Source organism: Poeciliopsis prolifica, unplaced genomic scaffold (assembly GCF_027474105.1).
Source record: "Poeciliopsis prolifica strain line A6 unplaced genomic scaffold, Auburn_PproV2 SCAFFOLD026, whole genome shotgun sequence".
NCBI classification, from domain to species: Eukaryota; Metazoa; Chordata; class Actinopteri; order Cyprinodontiformes; family Poeciliidae; genus Poeciliopsis; species Poeciliopsis prolifica.
Genome location: NW_026562401.1, coordinates 6,672,056 through 6,691,757, shown reverse-complemented (window position 1 = coordinate 6,691,757; position 19,702 = coordinate 6,672,056). Strand labels below are relative to the sequence as shown.

At 38.5% G+C, this 19,702-nt stretch overlaps 2 protein-coding genes across 5 annotated transcripts; one reads left to right on the top strand and one right to left on the bottom strand.

Moving 5' to 3' along the window:
• Positions 1–228: 228 nt before the first annotated feature.
• Positions 229–13,852, bottom strand: dedd1 (death effector domain-containing 1). The gene is made up of 6 exons (XM_055048150.1): positions 13,679–13,852; positions 13,194–13,389; positions 11,477–11,990; positions 11,250–11,372; positions 10,774–10,914; positions 229–2,047 (listed from the first exon to the last, which is right to left on the bottom strand). The coding sequence occupies exons 3-6, from the start codon at positions 11,946–11,948 to the stop codon at positions 1,650–1,652; spliced, it is 1,134 nt and encodes a 377-aa protein (XP_054904125.1). The 5' UTR covers positions 11,949–11,990; positions 13,194–13,389; positions 13,679–13,852; the 3' UTR covers positions 229–1,649.
• Positions 13,853–14,036: 184 nt separating this feature from the next.
• rabac1 (Rab acceptor 1 (prenylated)) lies at positions 14,037–18,491 on the top strand. Of its 4 annotated transcripts, none has more exons than XM_055048147.1 (7): positions 14,098–14,167; positions 14,507–14,555; positions 15,774–15,918; positions 16,032–16,244; positions 16,435–16,532; positions 16,732–16,833; positions 17,685–18,491. In XM_055048147.1, the coding sequence occupies exons 3-7, from the start codon at positions 15,788–15,790 to the stop codon at positions 17,771–17,773; spliced, it is 633 nt and encodes a 210-aa protein (XP_054904122.1). In that variant the 5' UTR covers positions 14,098–14,167; positions 14,507–14,555; positions 15,774–15,787; the 3' UTR covers positions 17,774–18,491. The 4 variants fall into 4 exon arrangements, with proteins under 4 accessions (XP_054904120.1, XP_054904121.1, XP_054904122.1 ...); XM_055048148.1 differs by having other exon boundaries at positions 14,099–14,167; positions 15,777–15,918; XM_055048145.1 differs by lacking the exon at positions 14,507–14,555 and having other exon boundaries at positions 14,037–14,167.
• The last annotated feature ends 1,211 nt before the right edge of the window (positions 18,492–19,702 follow it).

Here is a 19,702-nt window from a genome sequence, read left to right as displayed (position 1 = left end):
GAAAAACAATGGCAGAGTAGAGTGGTCAAACTTTTTACTCAAGTAGCAGTAGTACTTTATAATCAAGTCAAAGTTTGTGTTAAGAATCAACTTCAAATGTTTCAGATGTAGAGTGTGAAGAACCAATAATAAATTAGCCAAATAGCTAATGAATGACAGTACTGATTTTTCCAATTTTGCAACTATGCAAAATGTTGAGGACAAATATGAATAAATCAAAAAGCAACATGAGGTGGTCATCAAAACTTTTATTATTCACCAGAAGTCCGATATATAAAGATTTTCACAAAAAATGACTACTATTCCAAAGAAAAAAAGTCCCCTGAATTAGTGAACAGTACAAACATACATTATTATCTTCTTTACCAAAAACACAAAGTAAACATGGAAATCTGTCCATTGTCCTCTCGCTGGCGTCTGCTCAGCCCTGCAGAGACTTGTACTTCAGACAGTGTCTGTCTGCTTAAGTCTTGCCACTATGAAGGGACTTAAGAGAGAGAGGCCTTATTGATCGTCTTCTATGAGTGAAGTCCAGGCATTAGTTCCAGCAGGGCAAGTAGACAGCTGTCCGTGAGCCACTCTACTGGGCCAACATCGCAGGGCTGAGTGGAGCTGGGATGTGCACTTTTGATTTTGATCTCTCCAACATCACTTGTATTGACTGACGCTCCGTCCTGTGCTTTACTTGCTGAGAGAAGCACTTGCTGAGGCCTAACTGGGAGCCCAGGCACAAGCCACCATTACATTATCAGGGCCACTCTTGACAAGCTTGTGATGATGAATCTTCCATGGTCCGTTGAGACCTGTTCCTAATCACCGCTGTCATCTACTGATGACTAAAGCATCCACTGACCACAGCAATCATACGGTGGGTTATGGTGGTGCACGGGGCAGCGTTATCTTGTCTCTCCTGTGTCGGCGGGGCTCTCCAAAGTTCGATGCAGAAGTCAAACTGTGGTGAAAGCTTCACAGTCTTCTGATTTTGCTCAAGTTTAGTTTGATTCAGAAATTATTTCTTCTTTTTTTTCATGGTTTTTTAAATAAAGTATTAACCAAATTCCCAATTTTTCAAAATTTTTTCAAACAAAATTAAAATAGCGTTTTTAGTTTTAGTGGTGGAGTTGTAAATGAGACTGTCCAGAACCAAGTAAAAAGTATAGAAGAAAATAAAATGTTCAAATTTTGATACAGTTAGTCAATTGACTATGCTTTTTCTTATTAGTAAATCTATTAAATCTATATTTATAAATCCATTAAATAACTGACAGTGTCATCACTCAACCAGGAGGCCCGTTTTTATCCTTTTCTGGCTGTGTCAAAGAAAATTCTCCCTCCTTCCAGTTTCATCCCGGTGTTTAATAATGTAGCACCTGACATAAACCCAAATTTAACAGACTAATCCATAATTATTCCTCTTTCATTCAAAAATATTGATGTTCCAACTTAGACTGAAAACTGAAAGGCAAGATATAAACAAAAAGGGCCAATCGTTCTTTCTGCCATCTAGTGGTTGTCACATCAACAGCAAAACAAAAAAAGGCCTTAAAAGTGCTTCCAACTTCCACCTGAACCTTCCATTATCGTCCCAGCTATTGTTTCTTTCAAGCTTCATATAATACAACCAAAAGAGTCTCATTGGATCACAAGGCCTAGCAAGTCTGCGTGTGCCCACCGTTACCGGAGGACATCGCCTTCCTGGCTCTCAGCAGCCTGCGGCCCTCCTCGTAGTCGTCCTGGTCAACGCTGATCAGCAGGCGGACGCCCTCAGAGCCGGCGGCCGTCCTCAGGGAGTCCGTGATGAAGACGCCCTTCAGGGCCTCCAGCAGAGCCCCGCTCAGATAGTCGGCCCAGAAGGCCTCCAGGTTGTCTAGCTCTGTGAACTTGATGTCGCAGACGATGGAGCCCAGGTCTCTGGCGCGCAGCAGCGAACTGGCTCTGCTGAACAACTCGAACTGACGCTCCAGCGGCTGACGCTTGTCTGACGAGACGCCCTCACGTAGCGCTGACTCATGCTCCAGGTACTCTGCCCGTACGCGCAGGCGGATATCTGATAACAGCAGAAGGTGGAGGAAAAAGTGGGGGCGGGTGGGAGGAAGTGAAGGGGTCAAAGGAGGCAGCAGATAATGAAGACAGGAAAGAAAATAATGACAGAAAGAGAGGGGAAAGATTTTAAGGGGTCATGAGGGCAAAACAAAGGGGGAAAAGAAAGAAACATTAAAAAAAAAGTTCAGATACTAAATATTTAGGTTCATTCTAGAGTGCTGTGAAGAAGGATTCAATGCCTTTATGGGTTTTTTTGTTTGCTTTTTTTGTCACACTTGAATGTTTCAGATTAAACCTTTTAATATCAGAGAAAAATAACCAAAGATAATATAAAAACACAGCTTTTAAATTCTGATATGTCACATGTTGGCTGTGTTAAAAAGTTGTTACTTTAGTTAAATCATAAATTGACTATTAAAATGAATTTCAAAGGAAAACTTAATTCCATTTCAAAACCAGTCTGAAGCCTCATTACGGTTAGCCCAGTAGAATTAGAAAATACTCTAAATGTAACCAGCCTGACAAGAAACGGGTTTAAAAAAAAATCTCAAAAAGCATGGAGAAATAAGTGATTGAGATGCTGACATTAAACAGGCCAGACTTTAAAATTAGGCTGAATCAAAAGAATTCTGGAAAGAAGAATGGGTCAAAACTTTTTCTAAGTGATGTAAAGGACTGACTGGTTTGTTATTAATGTTTTATAGGAGTTGTTGCCAAATGTGGCGCTGCCAGTTATTTGCTTTAGATCAAAAGCCCTTTTCATTTAGAACAAGGTTGGCTTTCAAATAGCATTTCCATCTTAAGATATAAAATGATAAGTTAAAAGTTGTTTTCTGCATATGAAACATTTAGTGACAAAAAAGCAAAGAGAAGAAATCTACACAGAGTAAACATTTTTCACAGCACTGCATCACCACTGGGCATCATATTCATCAGTATTAAACTGAGCAGTGATTCTTATTTTTTTTTTGTTAAGGGGGCACAGTTCCTACTCAATAAGGCGAAGTCAATATTATTTCTTTTTGTTTTAAAATCAGTTCCAGACAAAAAAAGGTGCAGCGATGCAGAGTAAACTGAGATGAGAGGGCACTGGAAGTAGACCAACCCATCTGAGAACATCTTTGCTGTGAATTTGGCCCCTCGGTTTGTTTTGGTGAAACTTAAGTTGGTAAGTCGGAGCAAGGAAAGAAATACTCATCTGATCCAGCAGTGTTGTTCCATTTCTCGGTCGGTCATTTCTATGAATTTGAGTATCATAGGCAGCTGTTAACAAAACGGTTGAATCAGAAGAAACTGGAGCATGAGAACTTTCAGTGTGACAGCTTTAAAAGGTCCACAAACATCATGGTTGTAGCGTTCATGTAACCAAGTACTAAATGAAGTCGACACCTTGAATTTTTTTTTTTTGTAAAACAGCTCAGCTGTAGCAAGCTTTAGACGGGCTTATTGAGATACTTGAAATCTTTACATTCGGCAGACTCTCAATATTATGTTTCTTTGCAGAGAATAAGTAGCTTCTTGAGTTTCCGCAGTTTACAGGACTGATGGTCATGCAACAGCACAGCGAGAAAGATTAGAGGATACATACTGTACTGAGCAAGAGCAACGCTGAGATCATCTCCCATGACATTTTTCCAGAGCTCCAAGAGGCAACCAGCTGCTGATGACTTTTGCTGCAACAAAGACCCAGCTCTCCCAATCAAAGTTCTCCCAGAACAGCAGTTGTCACAATCTAGAAACATGCTCATTCAATAATGTTTAGTGAAACTAATTATAAACTCAGCCCTTCTAACAAGTTAGAAGGGCTGAGTTTAGTATTTGCTGAAATCATGAGCAAATACTGGAACAATTTAAAGTCTTCAAATATCGGGACTGAAATATCTTTATGTAAATTGTCTTTTCAGGTAAATAAACGAACGACTCTCTTTTATGAAGAAAACAGATTCTAACTACATTTATTGTCAACTCTGGCAAGGAGAAGAAAAGCCTTGAAATACTATGTGGACTTTTTGACCTGCAGAGTGAATTTTATGTATTTTACCTCTAATGAACTTGTTAGTTTCCCCCCTCAACTATTTCAGAGAAAAATTAAATGAAGCATTTATGTTTTTTTTTTTTTTAAAAAAAGTATGACTGAAAACCTGCTATATTTTTTCAACTTATTTGTGTCTGGGAGAGTTTTACCAGATGCAGTGATATATTTGTACCAGGGCCAGGCATACTGTACATACAGCTTCTACCTGTGACTGATGAAAAGACAATTGCAAGAGTTTCAGTCCATGTTGACATGACATTATGCACGAAACTTTAACACATTTCGTTTTCAATCTCATTCAACAGCTACACTCTGATGCGAAAAGTCCCATTAAATCAACATTTTGTTTGAGGCCACAGCGAAAGGCAACCGACTCATTAGGGGAACATTTAGAAAATGCCAACATTAGAAATGCAAATGTAAAATAAAGGAATTGATTTTGAATCCCTTAACATTTGTAGAGGGGTGGTATCAAAACATTGGTTTTCATTTGCATTCTTCAGAAGAGTGTAATTAGATTATAAAAGCAGAAGACTGGCTCAAACAGGACAATCTAAATGTTACATTTGTAAGGACTGGTTGCAAGATTCAGGCACAAAACCAACTGGCTTCATAAAAGTTGAAAGCAAACAGGTTTTGTTTAGGAAAGCATTAAGGTACAAGAACAAATTCAGTTTCATGAAGACATTTAATTCTTACGGCTTACATCACAAATGAACAATTTTATAATATTCCTTTTTATACAATTTATTATTTATATTCTGAAAAGTGAGTACATGGAAGTATTTTTCATGGCCCCATTGCCATACTTTACGATCTCAGTGGACTAATAAAAGATTTTAACTTTTTCATGGCCAAAAAAAAGAATATGCAGGCATATTACAAAGAATGAATGATCAGTCTATCAATAAGGAGGGGAAAGGCCTCATATTTTGTTCAAAAGCAGCAATACCTAACAGGGGAAAGTCAAATATAAGTAAGATTAGTATGGGGGATGAAGAGGAAATAGAAAAGTAAGGTGTAAAAATCTTAAACGATTCTGCCATCTAAAGGTTTGGAACTTCTTTGGTTAAACTTTACAACTGTCCATTGTGTACATCTGCTTTGACTCAGAAAAAAAAAACACTTCCAAAGGTGTTTTGATTAAATTTCACAATTGGGATGTTTCCCATCAAGGCCTCCAGGTAAATCTTTTATTGTTTGTATTACAGCCATGAGTTGCATTCTATCAATCTTCAATGACGATACAATAGGTTGCAAATCAGCTTTAACTTTTATAAAGTACCTTCCGTGGTCAGAGTAAGGCATTTAAAGTCTTATAAATTGACCTTTTCTTTCATTACATAGCATGCTATTGCCAGGGCTACGATAAACACTTGCCAATTACTGCATTTATGAGTGGCCTTCATTTCACACTGAGCAGGATAGGAGTAAAGACAGTGATAGCGAGGGGCAGGCCATTTAAAAACCACAGGAACACAGTGATAGTCATTTTGTTAGGGTTACAGAGCACTTCACGCTTCATCGGACACAGAGACATCCACTTAGACAGGACATTAGGAGGCACAGTTTTCATTACTCACTTTCAGCACCAAGCCCGTTTGGATTCCTCATCTCAGCCCCCCCACCCCTCCCAAAAAAGTTTAAGTACCCATTTATGAGGAGTCGCTTGGCACGGAGAGCTTCAACTCTTTATCGATCCATTTTTCTGGTGAACAACCGACCAAGAGTGGAGAGCTATGGGGAAATCTGAGAGACAGGCACACAAACCTCTCATGTCCCATAGACAAATCACTCTTTACCGTTTTGCGTGGTTTGAACATTTAGTGTTCGATCTCTCACTCTCTCTTTGTGTGTAAGGATATCGCATCCTGATACACACGTTGGGACTGTTTAGAACTGTGAATACAGAAAAAGAAAGAGAGACAAGCACAAGTGGGTTGGATGATAGTTGACTGGGTTGCTGTTTTTTTTTTTTTCCTTCAACATCAAGCAGGCACTTCTTAGTTGTAATCAGCTTTCAGACTGACCAGTAGGAGTCATTGTCAACTTAATATATCCAGATATACTTAAATATGTCCTTATGATACACTGGGATGCTTGGGATTACTCTTATGTTGGACAATTTTCTTACATTCAACCTTGACGACTAATAATTTAAGATCCAACTGCAAAGGCAAACCAACAGAGTCAATTAAACCAAGCATACGCTTCCCCAAGCACCCCTTCTAGGAACAGCAATAATGGCAGTCGTTATTGTCACAGTTTAACTCTGGTGAAAATGGTTTCAGAGATGAGTCATGACAAGAGAAACTATTTAAGGTCTGTTGAAATGCTAGGGGCCAGTGATGGACTGAACTGCCCTATCTATCTCTGCTCCGTCTTGACAAACGCACATGAGGGGCCTCACACGGGTTGCAGAGATAAGATACAGCACGAGCTTCCCTCAGCAGGGCACTACTCTGTTTTCGCAGAACTGCTTGAGAAGAAAAAAATAATTGTAATTTCTTTAAAAGTGGCAGCCATCTTAGATTTTCTGGAAAGAAAAAGGGCTGGTCCTCACATACTGACAAATTGTGTTTCTTAATGATGCCAAAAAGGTGAAATGGGCTTTTTTCACAAATGTGACCAACATATGTCTTTGTTTACCTTCCGTTTTATCTTATGACCTCCTTTTGGACAAATACATTTTTTCACCTATTTTTTTTCTTGTTGTCAATACTGCATTACAAATCAAGCTTGAGGTAGATTCAACTTCATCTCAATAACACTGTTTCTGTCACTTTTAACTTACTTAGCATAAAGACACAAATGAAGCAGTTGATCAGAAAGAAAATATTTAATGAGCAGCAAAATCAGCTGGTGACTGTCTCTATTACTATTAACTATCTTGTCAGGAACCCAAAAATCTGACATTTTTTTTCTCTATATATTCTGCATGAATGTTGGCAGCCATTTACATGCCTAAAAGTTAAGGAAAAATATTTACCTTTTCTGTTAAAATCACTATTGGCAGGTAAAAATTTTACAGAACTGGATGAAGGACATCGGCCATAAAACTCTGTCTGGCACATTACTATAAAGCACTGGTTGCAAATTGACGCTTCATGACTTTATTCATTTTGCAGTTGGGAGTTCTTATATTCGCTTCAATTAAATTTTTTTGTTTTAAAGAGATGAAACAGTTTTAGAAAAAGTTTTATAAACTCAGGAGTAATTTCACTGACGTTTTAAGACAGAATGTTGGCCATATTTGTTAAGATTTATTAAGCTCACTGTACACACTATTCGTTCTTATTAAATGCAATTCAGTTTTGGATTGGCATGACTAGTTAAGACCCACCCAGATATCTCTTGGTAGTTTTACTTTTGAACACAAGCTGCAGATTTGTGAGAGGAATTTGTAGCGCACTGCTGAGGACTCTGGTCAGTTCTGTAAAACAGACTCTTGTCAGAACAGGAAGGAATCCATATTTTGTGGCACAAGGTTTTCTTTTTTTCACAGTGAACAAGACTAGATAACAAAAGATGATTTATCTAAATCCAATTAAATTTGAAGATAGGAGACCAGGTAAGGAGCACCTATACTATGATAGACAAGCATCGTATACAGAGCAAAGTAGCAGCTCCACCCCCTGTTGTAATAGGGAGGAGAGCCTCTTTTTACCTTAGGCATCGGCCCAGACTTGTGAGAGCACATGACTGAGTTGATCACGCACACTGCGGTACGAATGCACAGAGTGGAGTGAGAGACTTTTTTGTTTTGTTCCTCAGTCTCGATCTCTGTCTTCGTGATCCATTGTGTCATAGGTAACTCGATCTGAGTCACAATCGGAGTCAACCTGGTGGAATCAAATGTGGAGTCAAGACAGCAGCATGTTCACAGGCACATCACTCAACTTTAATACCAATGGGGGAGGGCTGTCTTCCTTCTAAGGTTATACTTTGATCAAGTCGGGATCATGAAGTTTTTTTTGTTTGGCCAATATCTAGTATTTTCAGGCAGAGATTGGCCTTTACAAGCAAAGTGTAAGCTCCTTAAATAACTGAGCAAACAACAAAAAGGAAAAACTCTGGTGTAATAGTCATATTCAAGTGTTGAGAAAGGGATGGGTATTATTAGGATTTTACTGACATGACTACTAGAATTATTGCATCTGATAAAGGTCCCTTTAAATTATTTTGAGACAAAATAAAGGTATTTTACCATTTTGAAAAAGTAACAGTTAAAACATAAGAGGATTTATTTGTCAGTGCTGTGGAAGATACTTTAAAATTTGAGAATAGAACATTTAAGTAATATTTGATGATGATTTGTGTTTGTCAGCAGATGGATGCATTTTATTCCATAGAGCTGATGTTGAACAGATTACATGAAGCCCTTCCTATCCTAAAATAATCAGCTATGCAGATCTTACCTATATGTTACTCTCATTACCCTGTTCTATGTACATATACATAGCATAACTTTAACTATTAGTGAGCAAATAAAGCCTGGCCTGTCTGTTGACAATAGACTGACACACGGCTGTGTGATTCTATCTTCACGAGTAGTCAAAAAAAGTAACTCGGACGAAAAAAATAATCAGTCTTTACTGATTTTACCAAAATACTGAACCCTGAATTGAGTGTTAAAAAGTTGTGCTGCAACATCCGTAGTACAATGCCAGGAATTTCCCATTTTAAGCGCTGCCTGAAAAACACAAGACTTCCTTTGCTTGTACAGCATTTAGTCTGTGTGCAATTTGGAGAAGTGCGCACTTCTCCAGAACTGAGAACAAAGCACATATTGATCCCTATGTGTCACGGGCCTAATCTCAAAAGGCCCAGCACCAAGAATTCTTCAAACATTTTTTAAATCTGACAATCCAGTGAGAATGCAATGAGACCAACATATCTTTTCCCGTTTCAGTTCTGTGATGGCCACTCCCCACTGGTGTACCCTGGCAACACAATCTGGATAAGCTACATGTTGCCACAATAAACCAACAAGGTCTCAGTGCCAAAGTTATGTTTGAGTTCAAAACATTAATGGATTAATGCATACTAGGAAGACTGCTGAATTCTTCGTGTTCCGTCTCATTTTTAAAGTGTGTGGAAGAGACCAGAGGAAGCCTAATTAATGAATTACTAGAAACACCAACTGTTACAAAAAAGGTTGCACATTTCTATTTTGTTAGACTGATAATCATCAATTTTAAAAGGAAAATCTTTAAAATTAAAATGACTATTTTAGGTATCTTCATAATTTCTACATGATTTGATTCCAAATATCAACACAAGGAGTACATTTTAAAATACTCCAATTTTCATGTTATATTCACGTTTTTTCACATTAAAGTCGTTTAAGTTTAAAAGAGATAATTTATTATTGAAAATAAAAATTCCTTACTGTGACATTTCAAATCTGAAGAATAATCAGCAGTTTTGTATTGAATCTTGATACCCATCCCAGATAAAAAGCAATAAAATAATCTGTTGCAGGAGTATTTAGTGTCCATTCTCTCTTGAGTTAATGTGTTGCGGTCATCAACAGTTTTCCAACTATTTTTCCAAGACCTTAAGGGATTTTGTTCTCTTTTGAAGGAACCAACTTGGGATATCTTCACGGGTTAAGTTCATTTCAATTATTCTTTACAAATATTGAAGAGAAATTAGATAAAAGCAGCACAACAAAGCAGAACAAGGGCATCTGTTAAGGTGACAGGACTAAAAAACTTGGCTTGAAAGTAAAGAAAAAAAAAAAAGAATAGGGAGTAGCCACCAATTTCCATCCGTAGCAGCAGCAGCTGAACACAGACCAATGGGTTAGGAAAATGTTATATGAGGGCACAAGAATGTAGGGAAAGTCAAGGTGAAGAAACAGAAAATAAATCTTTGATGCTGATTGAGAAAGTTATTAGGATACTGTCCATCCAATAAGAACGTAGGACTGAAAACAGCTTGAATGTTTTGGATTTTGCCGATCAAAAGAGGAATGTAGAAAGTTCTAACGGCGACATTATTTTTGTCCAAACATAAACATCAAATTGTGATTTTTACCACTCAAACTGCAGGTTGGTAAATGTAATGAATGAGCCAGACAAATGTAATTTTGACAATAGCAGCAGTGGGTTTGAATCTGGAGAGTTGATCTCTGCCTTTATGACCAACAATAAAGGCAATTCTAATTCAAATGCACAACACTTCTTAAGGTGTTAAAATGATTTTTAACCTGTTTTTATCTTCACCAAACATATATACAATATATAACAAATATTTTACCATATTTATAGTAAATATGGTAAAATAATTTTTTTTTTAATAGTAACTTACCATATAAGTTACCATATTTATTACCATACAATAAATATGGTAACTTATTTCTCTAGTGTGTGAAACATTTTGTAGAGTAGCACTTCTAAATAGATGGCTTATTTGGTTTCTCCACTAAATGGTGAGAAAGATGACAGGCTTTCAGGAAATGCGATGATTCAAGCTGAGGTTCAGCAGAGATGAACAACATCAGTTTGGGACATCAGTGAATAAAATACAGAAAATTGTTGAAGATGTTAACAGACTGAAGACCGGATGTTTTTGGATATTAAACTTACATGAAGGAAAAACAGTAAATAGGAGGAAAAATTAAAGTCTTTCTGAAAGCAAAGGGAGGAAACTGAAAAGGGACATGTTGCACATGTATTCACTGCACTTACCACATGACACTTTCTGAGGTCCTGATGGGGGAGGCAGTGGCTGGACCCGTCTGCTTGTTTTCTTGGCCCTACGGCTCCAGCCATGTCCCCTTTTCTTCCTCCGCATCCTGGTAGATGACCCAGGCGCTGGAGAGTAAATATCTGAAAACCCAAAGTCTGTGTAACTACCTGAGTGTAAGAAAATGGGCAAAAATTTTACTTTTTTTTTTTAAACAGCTATTGTCGCAGTTTTTTTCTGATTACAATTGCAGCAATAGCAATTGTATGTGCATTTTTCAAAACAGACTTAAACAAAAGTCCGTAATATCATTTAGACATAAATGATACATACATGATTTGATTCAGAGAGAACTCTGAATTCAGTTTGTATGTTATCATGTGATGAAATTTAAAACTTTTAGAAGGCACTTTATAAATATTAGCATTAGCAGAATGAATACTAGTCTACAATAAAAATCACAGGTCAGCAGACTTACCAGTAGTTAACTGTTGTGTGAAGGATGGGAGTGGCATATCTGTCTCTCTGCAGCTATGCTGTAATCCAAACACTAGTTCTGTTTTATCCAATTCAAATCTCTGTCCAATTCTCTCTGGAGACACTGAAAAACAGATTCAAAATTAGCTAACCAATAAATGAATGACTAATTCTGTGAGACTATTACTGAGTGGCAACAGTGAGTGAGATGAGATCACAAATGATTACCTGTCCTCCTCTTCTTGTGGGATACAAATGGCAGCAGATCATGACGGGTAAGCACTCTTAAAAGTTGCAACAGTGGTCCCAGGTTGCCATCACTGAGATATCCTCTCCTCTCAAGCTCCAGCAACAGCTCAAGGCCACTTTTAAACTTCAAGTCCTCTAAAGGCTGCTGTGATCCGCTGGGCTTTAACCGCCTCCATGCCCTCAGCAGCTGTGGACTTGGTGCTACACCAGAGTCCTCTGAATCGTCTTCAGCAGGTTCAACTGTCCAGCCTGCTGGGTCAAGAGGGTGTTGTGCAGGGTAGGTCTCGTTCAAAAGGAAAGAGAGAGCTTCAATGTCAGATTCTGTGAGCTGAGAGCCAACTACTTCAAACATCTCATGGAGAGAGAGCATCCCGTAATAGTTCAGGCACTCTGTTTCCTCCCAGTGGAGTGAGTCCCTGATGGGGCACCCTAGGTACTGGACTGCAGCCATGGTCACAGTTCCACTTTGGTTCCTTCCCACGGTCTCTCTTATCTGACAAATAGGACAGATATACAAATATTATTTTAAACAATAAAATCTTTGGCCTACTCCATGGGCGCCAGGAAGCCGACATTTTTTTTCTCAAATTATTATTATTTATAACAACAATAAAGGTGAGTGTTGTGTGTCAAGCAGTGTTTTGGTAGTTTCCATGGAGCAGAATTAATTGTGGGAGTGGTGACAGTGAGAAACAAAAATATTTTGTGGTTCACAAAGCTTATGCAATTATATATACATTTTAATTTTTGCTGTAGCTTGCTTGACTGTTTTTAACTGCATTATTTGTTAATTAGCAAATTTTCAAAACACAATTTAAATCTAGTGACTTAAATTTTGGATTCAGACCGGGGTCTTATAATTAAAAACAGAGGAAAGACCCTAAAACAAATAAAAGGCATGTTAACAGTAAATGCTGGAAAACTGAATAAGCATATTGATCAAGTTTGTCAGAAGAGAGGGGCTTAAGGTGCTCTATAACTTCTGGTTGATCACTGCTCTGACTTTAGACATAATACAACACAGCAGACCAACACCAGTCCAGACTTGGGACCTAAGTTTTTTTTTTTAAAGTACTTAAACCTGTCTTAACTACATCGCCCCCTGTTTCAGGTGTTGCTTAGCATAATAAAATGGCAATTTAACCATGTCATGGATACATCTCTGTGTCAGGAGTCTTATGATCTGACTCTAGCTAATGACCACGCCTTGTCAATGCTTAACTCTTCAATTGGCTTTTGAAGCCTCCTTGTATTGCATCATAGGTTTTCCTTCCATCCAACTTTCCACTTATATGCTTGGACAAAGCAGTCTTTGAACAGCCAGCTTCATTAGTAATGGCATTCTGTGTGCTTTGCTGTTTGTATCAATAACTGTTTGCTGAACCACTGTCAAGTCAGCAGTCATTCATGATGATGTAGGCGGTAATATTTCTGTACTGAAGCTCCTTTTTCACATTGTCATTATAATATATTCTAGTTTTCTGGAGAGCTAAATTGGGGATTTTCATTCACTATAAACCATACTCATCGAAGCTTACAGAAATAAACCTTTGAAATGGATTTCTGAGTGTAGAATTTGTATTAGCTTTTTAATGGAATTCTAATTATAAGAGGCTCCTCTACTTCATAACAGCCCAGCATTAGTCACCGGACAGTACTGCAGGGAACTAAAGCATATCGAGGTCTGCGGATTTACCTTTTATCGTCAGTAGCTCGACGCTGTTTCGAGACTCGCCAAACGAGCCACTAGCTGTGGTTGTTAAACTGTCGCTTTGTGCAGCAGAATGCAGCAAAACGCCAGAGGCCAAATACAAGTTGTCCTTTCTTCTGACGCCCAGCAGCAGCGCTGATTGGTGGAGCCGTGTGATGGTTTATGTAACCCGTCACGTTTTCTATTGGAAAACAACAACAACAATGCTTTTTAAATTTAACAAAAAAGTTTCTTTTGCTTGAGAACTGGAGGTTAGACCAACAGGCATTTAGTAGGTTGTTAACATGCATCGGTCCTTTGTTAGCAGCCGTTTTCTACCGTTTGTGCTAACCGACATGTCGCCTATAACATCGCTTGACTCTTGTTATGGAAGCACAGCTTTGCTTAAGAATAAAGAGCGTGCTGTGAAGTATTTGGAAACATTTTAGACTTGCTCTTTCAGTAAAATAAAATACATAATTGATACTTACAATTCTCTTGTTATTTCTCCGCTTCCGCTGGAAAATCTAGCAACTTCCACAGACCAACGTCCACGATGACGACAACAATGGGAAAACGACCAATCATATCCTTGCTTGACGGATGATGTAAGGTCACGTTTTTACGCCACTGATCTGCGGTCAGTTCTTTGTGCGATCTGTGAACTGTAAAGAACAAGGACAACGGGTACCACACAGCTGATCTCATGTCTGTCGCTTGGCTTACAAGAATACATTCAGATATGCATTTCGAGTTTAAACACACATGGAAAGATAATGATATTAATACCAACCTCTTTATATTCTGTGAAGCATCCCGTTTTCAATGAGGTTCATCGTCTGGCCAATAGGTGGCAATGTGGTGCATCAGAATGCTGATATGTTTTTTTTTTCTCCTCTCTCTTTCTCTCTGTGGCCACATCACATCCGTGATCCTGAACAGCAACAAAGAGGTGGAGGTTGTCTTATAAAACTTTTTCAGTGAGTACCTCGGTTTTGTATTAATGATTGTATGATGTACAGTTTTAAATGTCCTATAGTCGTCAAGAACGTATCTGAGTCTGTAAAGTGTTTTGCTGTTATGACGAGCTGTCCGCTTGACGTAAACGTTAGCAAAGTAGCTACATATTAGTGTCTTGAATTTCCGGTAAAGTTGTGTTTTTAAACATATATTTATGGATATCACCTAACAAAGCGACTCTCTAAATAAAAATATTATTGCTAACAATAACAGATTCATGAATATCATGTTTGTTGAGTGATGTGGTATTGACCAGGCCCTTTATGATTGTAATTTTCCACTGCCCTTCTACTAACAAGGCATTCAGCCGGTTTGAGCCAACATTTGATCAACAATCTATTCAAATACGTAAGTAAGTTTTCTCTGGTGTAAATTAAAAGCCTTTGGATTTGAGAGTGATCTATTGGTATTGTTTTTTTTTTCAGGCTTTAGCATAGGAGTAGTTGCCTTGAGGACCATTCAAGGCAACTACTTTTTCTAAAGTTTTAACCACCAAATGTATTGTATAGTGGGTTCTAAAAACATGCAAGCTATTTTATTTATATTTGTATATTGCTTTACAGAACTCTTCTCCCTCTAATAATCTTGAGCTGTCCAGGCTTTGTGATGATCTTCCAAACAATTTTGCAAATAAACTAAAACAAAGATTTTATATCTACACATTTTCTCCCTGTTGGTTCAATGAATTAAAAAAAAAAACAGGTAAAGTAATTTGAATGAGTTAGGGCAGTGGTTCTCACCTTATGTAACAAGTACTCCCCGGGTAAACACTAGAAATACAGCAATCTGTCAGCCAGATGTAGCAATTTTTTCATTGATCGCCAAGTTATTTATTGAAAAAACAGATTCTGTTTTTCTTATTCATCAAGTTTGTAGAATATTATTTTCTGGTACTACTGTGACAATTAACATTGAAAGAACAGATTTGGACTTTTTCACCAATCGAATGTCAAAATCCAATTTGGCCGCTTCATTTTTTAAACGTTAGTAATAAAATGTCACTTTGTAACATAAAAAATTGCCAAAACTGGCTTGTAATAAATGTTAACTTCATAATATATTAAATAACTGCAGTCACCATTGAAGCATGTGTACAACATCACAATCCCAAAAGTCTCCTTTGACGTAATCCTAGGTTGTCAATTATATTTTATGTGTTTTGTATTCATTCTCCACTTGATAACTGTGTATTAGTTGAGTTATATGGGTTTTGATCCCTTCCGTTATACAGAATTAAGTGTCTGAGGTGTGAATTCACCTACTGATTTAGATGAAAAGGAAAATGTTTATCACACCGTATATCTTCATCACAACATTCAACAATACTATGTTACAATTGTATGCTTTCCTACTATAGTGCAACTCTATTGAACTTTCTTGATATTTATTAAATATCAAGCAATATTTTCTGAGTTTTTCTAAAGGCAGCCTAAGTACCACCACCAAAAGAATTACTGCTCACTTTTTGAGTAGCAGCTGCTGGATGATCAACTTGTTGCAAATGTGTTCAATGTTTAGTTGCATTTTACATCCAGACATTTTAAATTTTTTGAAATCCCCTTTCAGCAGAAAGTCTTCAGATGTCCTCAGGTGCACCAAAGGGAGAGAACTGCCTTGTGGACATGGACAGCAAGGCTGGAGATCTGTTTGGTGCAGAGGATGCTCATCCGACTGGAATGGGGGGTAACGGCGCTACTGGAGTCCTGGCGAAGTAAGAACCTTTCACTTTAGATTTTTTTTATGTTAAAAATAACAGATTACATCACTGTTATTACATAGATTATTTTATTTTCATATGTATTTTACTTTGCCTTTACTTTCCAGGTTGTGGCTTCCCAAAGGCCTCTCAGTCAGCATGGCTAAAGAATGGTTTGACCGCCGCAGGATGTCCATTCGCCCGTGGGCCAGTTTTGTTGACCAACGGAAGTTCTCAAAACCTCGGAACTTTGGAGAGCTCTGCCAGAGGGTGGTGAAAAACGTGGAGGTTTACAACAGCAACTACACCTTCATCTTTCTGGGTCTCATCCTCTACTGCATGTAAGGCCTCAATGAGTTGGATCAGTGTTGGTTTAATCTCAAAACAACAAAATAATGTGCACCTCATGTTCTCATATTAGCAGTTGTTTTTCTGTAGTCTGTGTGATTAAAACACATTTAAACAGTCATGAGATAAGAATTGTTATCTTGAAATGTGAGTGATTGACTTGTCTGTGCTCCTGGTCCTCAGCATCAGCTCACCGATGCTGCTGATTGCCTTGGCTGTGTTTGGTGGTGCCTTCTACATTATCCACCTCAAGTCTCTGGAGTCCAAGCTGGTTATCCTTGGTGAGTAAAGTTGGCATAAAATGAAGTTATGTATTTTTTACGTGTGTTGCTTGGATGAATTTCATTTCTCAGATTTTCTTGGAAGCATGTAGTCGTTTTATCATTACGTGTAAGCCCAACTAGTCCTGTACTAGGCATAACAAACCTGCATGTATAAAGTTTATCAATTTGGTTTTTTTTGTGCTCTCTTGTTCATCAGGTAAAGAGCTCACCGTCCCTCACCAGATGGGTTTAGCTGGAGCCGTCTCTCTGCCCGTGTTCTGGTTGGCAGGAGCTGGAGCTGCTGTTTTCTGGGTTTTTGGTAAGTCAAAAAAACCACTGTAGTTAGGTCTTGCCACATGTTACTGATCTAGCATGAGTTTGCTGGCAACAAATTTCCAACAGAATATGTGGTACTGTACACACTGTACATGTATATTCATAGCTTCAGTTGCCATGCTCACAAAATCTGTGACATTAAAAGATTATTCAAAGAAATACACACTTTTTTCAGGTGCTTCTCTCCAAGAATTACAAGAAACTAAAAGACTCAAACAAAACCTGAAACTTTGTTTAAGGTCATGCAGGTAAAACTGTGGTGCTGCATGACAACCCATACAGACACACACATCCCTGTATCCTTACTGTTTTCATTTCAGTTGAACCACAGATTTCCTGTAGGAGATGTACAGTTTTAACTCCAGTCAGTCTCCAGGTGTGCTATTTTGTTTACCTATATATGCAGGTAACTTCAGTGGTTGCTTTTTACAGTCGATGGTATATTGATGCAGCCAACCTCTCAAATTTTCAAACCAAGTTAATGATAAAAACTATTGATAAACTTTAATCTAAAAGAAATGTGCTAAAAACTTGTGCTGCTATTCATCATTGCACTAGTGTGGAATAATAATGTTGCTTTGGCACAACTTAATTTTCTCTGCTACACCTCAGGTCCACACTATCTGAAGCCTGGTGTAGAATTAAAGGCATGTTATGTGACAATAACTTTACACCCAAATGTCTGATTAATGAGGGCTGTTCTATTTCTATAACCTTGGTTGAGTTTTTTTCCTGCTGATATTATTCGGTTCCATGGACTGCTATTGTTTTATTAAAAAGCTTGACATATTCTCTGTCCTAAAATGCATTTTTCCCTTTTTTGTCTCCTCCCAGGAGCTACGCTGTTTGTGATTGGCTCCCATGCCGCCTTCCGGCAGCTGGAGGGAACAGACTTAGATGAACTCCTCATGGAGTCCGTGTGACGACCCGGCTGAACTTGAAGCAGGGTTGGGCTTTTTGACCCAGTGATTGCACCAGCCTTCAGGTGTTTGGGGGAAAAACTGCTCTGGAACCTGTTTCCAAGCTATATGTGTATCTTATATTCCAGGTATTTAACATGGCATTTATCAACGCACCTTACATTGCGTCAAAGAACTGTTGTTACACTCTTTCATGTACATAGATGGTCATATGCACAAGTCATGAATTTTTCAATAATCAATTAAAGCACATTGTGAGATTATGGGCCTTGATCTGCATATTTCTAATCTCTTATGCCTCTGGTTTGTGTCAAAAGCCTCTTGCTCTTTACTGATATACTCGCCATCTATAAATAGAGCTTCCACAATAAACTCTCTGCTGTAGAAACAGATTCTGTGCATATTTCATATTTATAAATAGCTATGAGTAATTTCCAAAGGTTAAGTGCCATATAAAGCTTTAAAATACTTGTTGTTATTGAATGAAATGCTAATTTGAGAAAAGCTTCTGGATTATTTACAAGGTACTGAAGGCTTGCTGTGTTGAGAGTTTCACTGTTCTCATGGTGTGCATATTTAATCAGTCTGCTTTGAACGTTCAGCTAATGAAAACATGCTTCAGAAATATGCTATTTGTTTACATTTGATAGAAATGGTGTGTTTTTGTATTGGAATATTTGGAAGTGCAATAAATCCTCCTCACTGATTCGTCCTAAAACAGCACGGTTGTCTTCTGTTTGTGCATGGTTGGCAGTGCTTTGCGTTGAACTTCGCGGCCCTCAGAACCCCGTCTGTACCGTTCAGTTATTATTCCGGTCCAGTCTGAATGCACAGTGGAATAAAACGCCATGAATCCCTGCTCTCCCTTTCTCTCTCACTCTTTTTGTGTGTCTGCGGCACAGCAAACTGCACCGTTCACTGACAACCGCCCCCCCCTTCTCGCTCTCGTTTCCCCTCCCTTGTTCCCCCTCTCCATGTGACCCCTGTGACCTGTGCTCTCTGACAGCACAGCCGAAGGACCCCATGCACCGGTTACCATGGCAATGACCTTGGAGGGCCCCAGCCAGACATTCACCCATCCACAGGAACACTCGCTTACACACTGCGGCAAAAGCCGTGCGATCGATATTCTATTATACGGCGGGGAGAGAGTGGGGAGTCGCAGTGCAGTGAGCTCACTGCAGAGACACCAGGGAAATTAGAACAAGGGTGAGAGTGAGAGGGTGTTTGTCAGCGAGAGTGACACAATGTGTGTGTGAAAGGGAGCAGGTTTGTCATTAGACAGCGGTGGAGCAGTCTCTGAAAGTTTTTGTTTCTCCAGTTTTTTGCCACAGCAGGCAAAGTATTTAAGCAACCTCAGATGAAGCAGAATTAAACCATCCGTGGCTTCCTGTGTACTGGACAATCTACAGGAGGTTTATATAGAACAGATGACCTCTGAGAGGTTACAGCCTGAAGGCAGGAGCTTCAGGAATGCAACCTTTTCTTATTCTTGGTCCATACCACACCTTCACAATGCTTCTTGTTTTTCTGCTTACAATAATACTTACCAATCTTGTCTCTTATTGAAGCTCATATGTTGAAGTCAGGTGAGGCTGACATTTACAGGTTTTGGTGCATTACCCTGGGCTGCTGCCAACTCTTCCCCTATAGATCAGAGACACCAGGTGGCTCCTTATTCTCAGATTCATGTTAGGCCATTTCAGCTACAATCACTTGCATATCTGCACCAAAACTACATTTATGTCATTATATAATAAAAGAGTGGAGGAAAACTGCAAGAATTAATGTGAAATGTCTATCCATTCAAATTAGGAAAACTGTATTCAAGTAAAGGCAAAATACGTATCGCATGTAACAGAAGAACTTCTTCACTATCTGGAAAAATATGGAGTTTGATTCAATTGTTTTCCAGATTTCAAATGTACTTAT

What these genes read in the sequence shown, in the direction of transcription:
- dedd1 (XM_055048150.1), bottom strand. Translation starts at nt 11,948, where the DNA reads ATGGCTGCAGTCCAGTACCTAGGGTGCCCCATCAGGGACTCACTCCAC. An exon ending in CCACAAGAAGAGGAGGACAG is followed by an intron (nt 11,373 to 11,476) that starts GTAATCATTTGT and finishes TCTGTTTTTCAG; the next exon opens with TGTCTCCAGAGAGAATTGGA. An exon ending in ACCTCAGAAAGTGTCATGTG is followed by an intron (nt 2,048 to 10,773) that starts GTAAGTGCAGTG and finishes TGCTGTTATCAG; the next exon opens with ATATCCGCCTGCGCGTACGG.
- rabac1 (XM_055048145.1), top strand. Translation starts at nt 15,788, where the DNA reads ATGTCCTCAGGTGCACCAAAGGGAGAGAACTGCCTTGTGGACATGGAC. An exon ending in GCTACTGGAGTCCTGGCGAA is followed by an intron (nt 15,919 to 16,031) that starts GTAAGAACCTTT and finishes TTTACTTTCCAG; the next exon opens with GTTGTGGCTTCCCAAAGGCC. An exon ending in TGCTGTTTTCTGGGTTTTTG is followed by an intron (nt 16,834 to 17,684) that starts GTAAGTCAAAAA and finishes GTCTCCTCCCAG; the next exon opens with GAGCTACGCTGTTTGTGATT.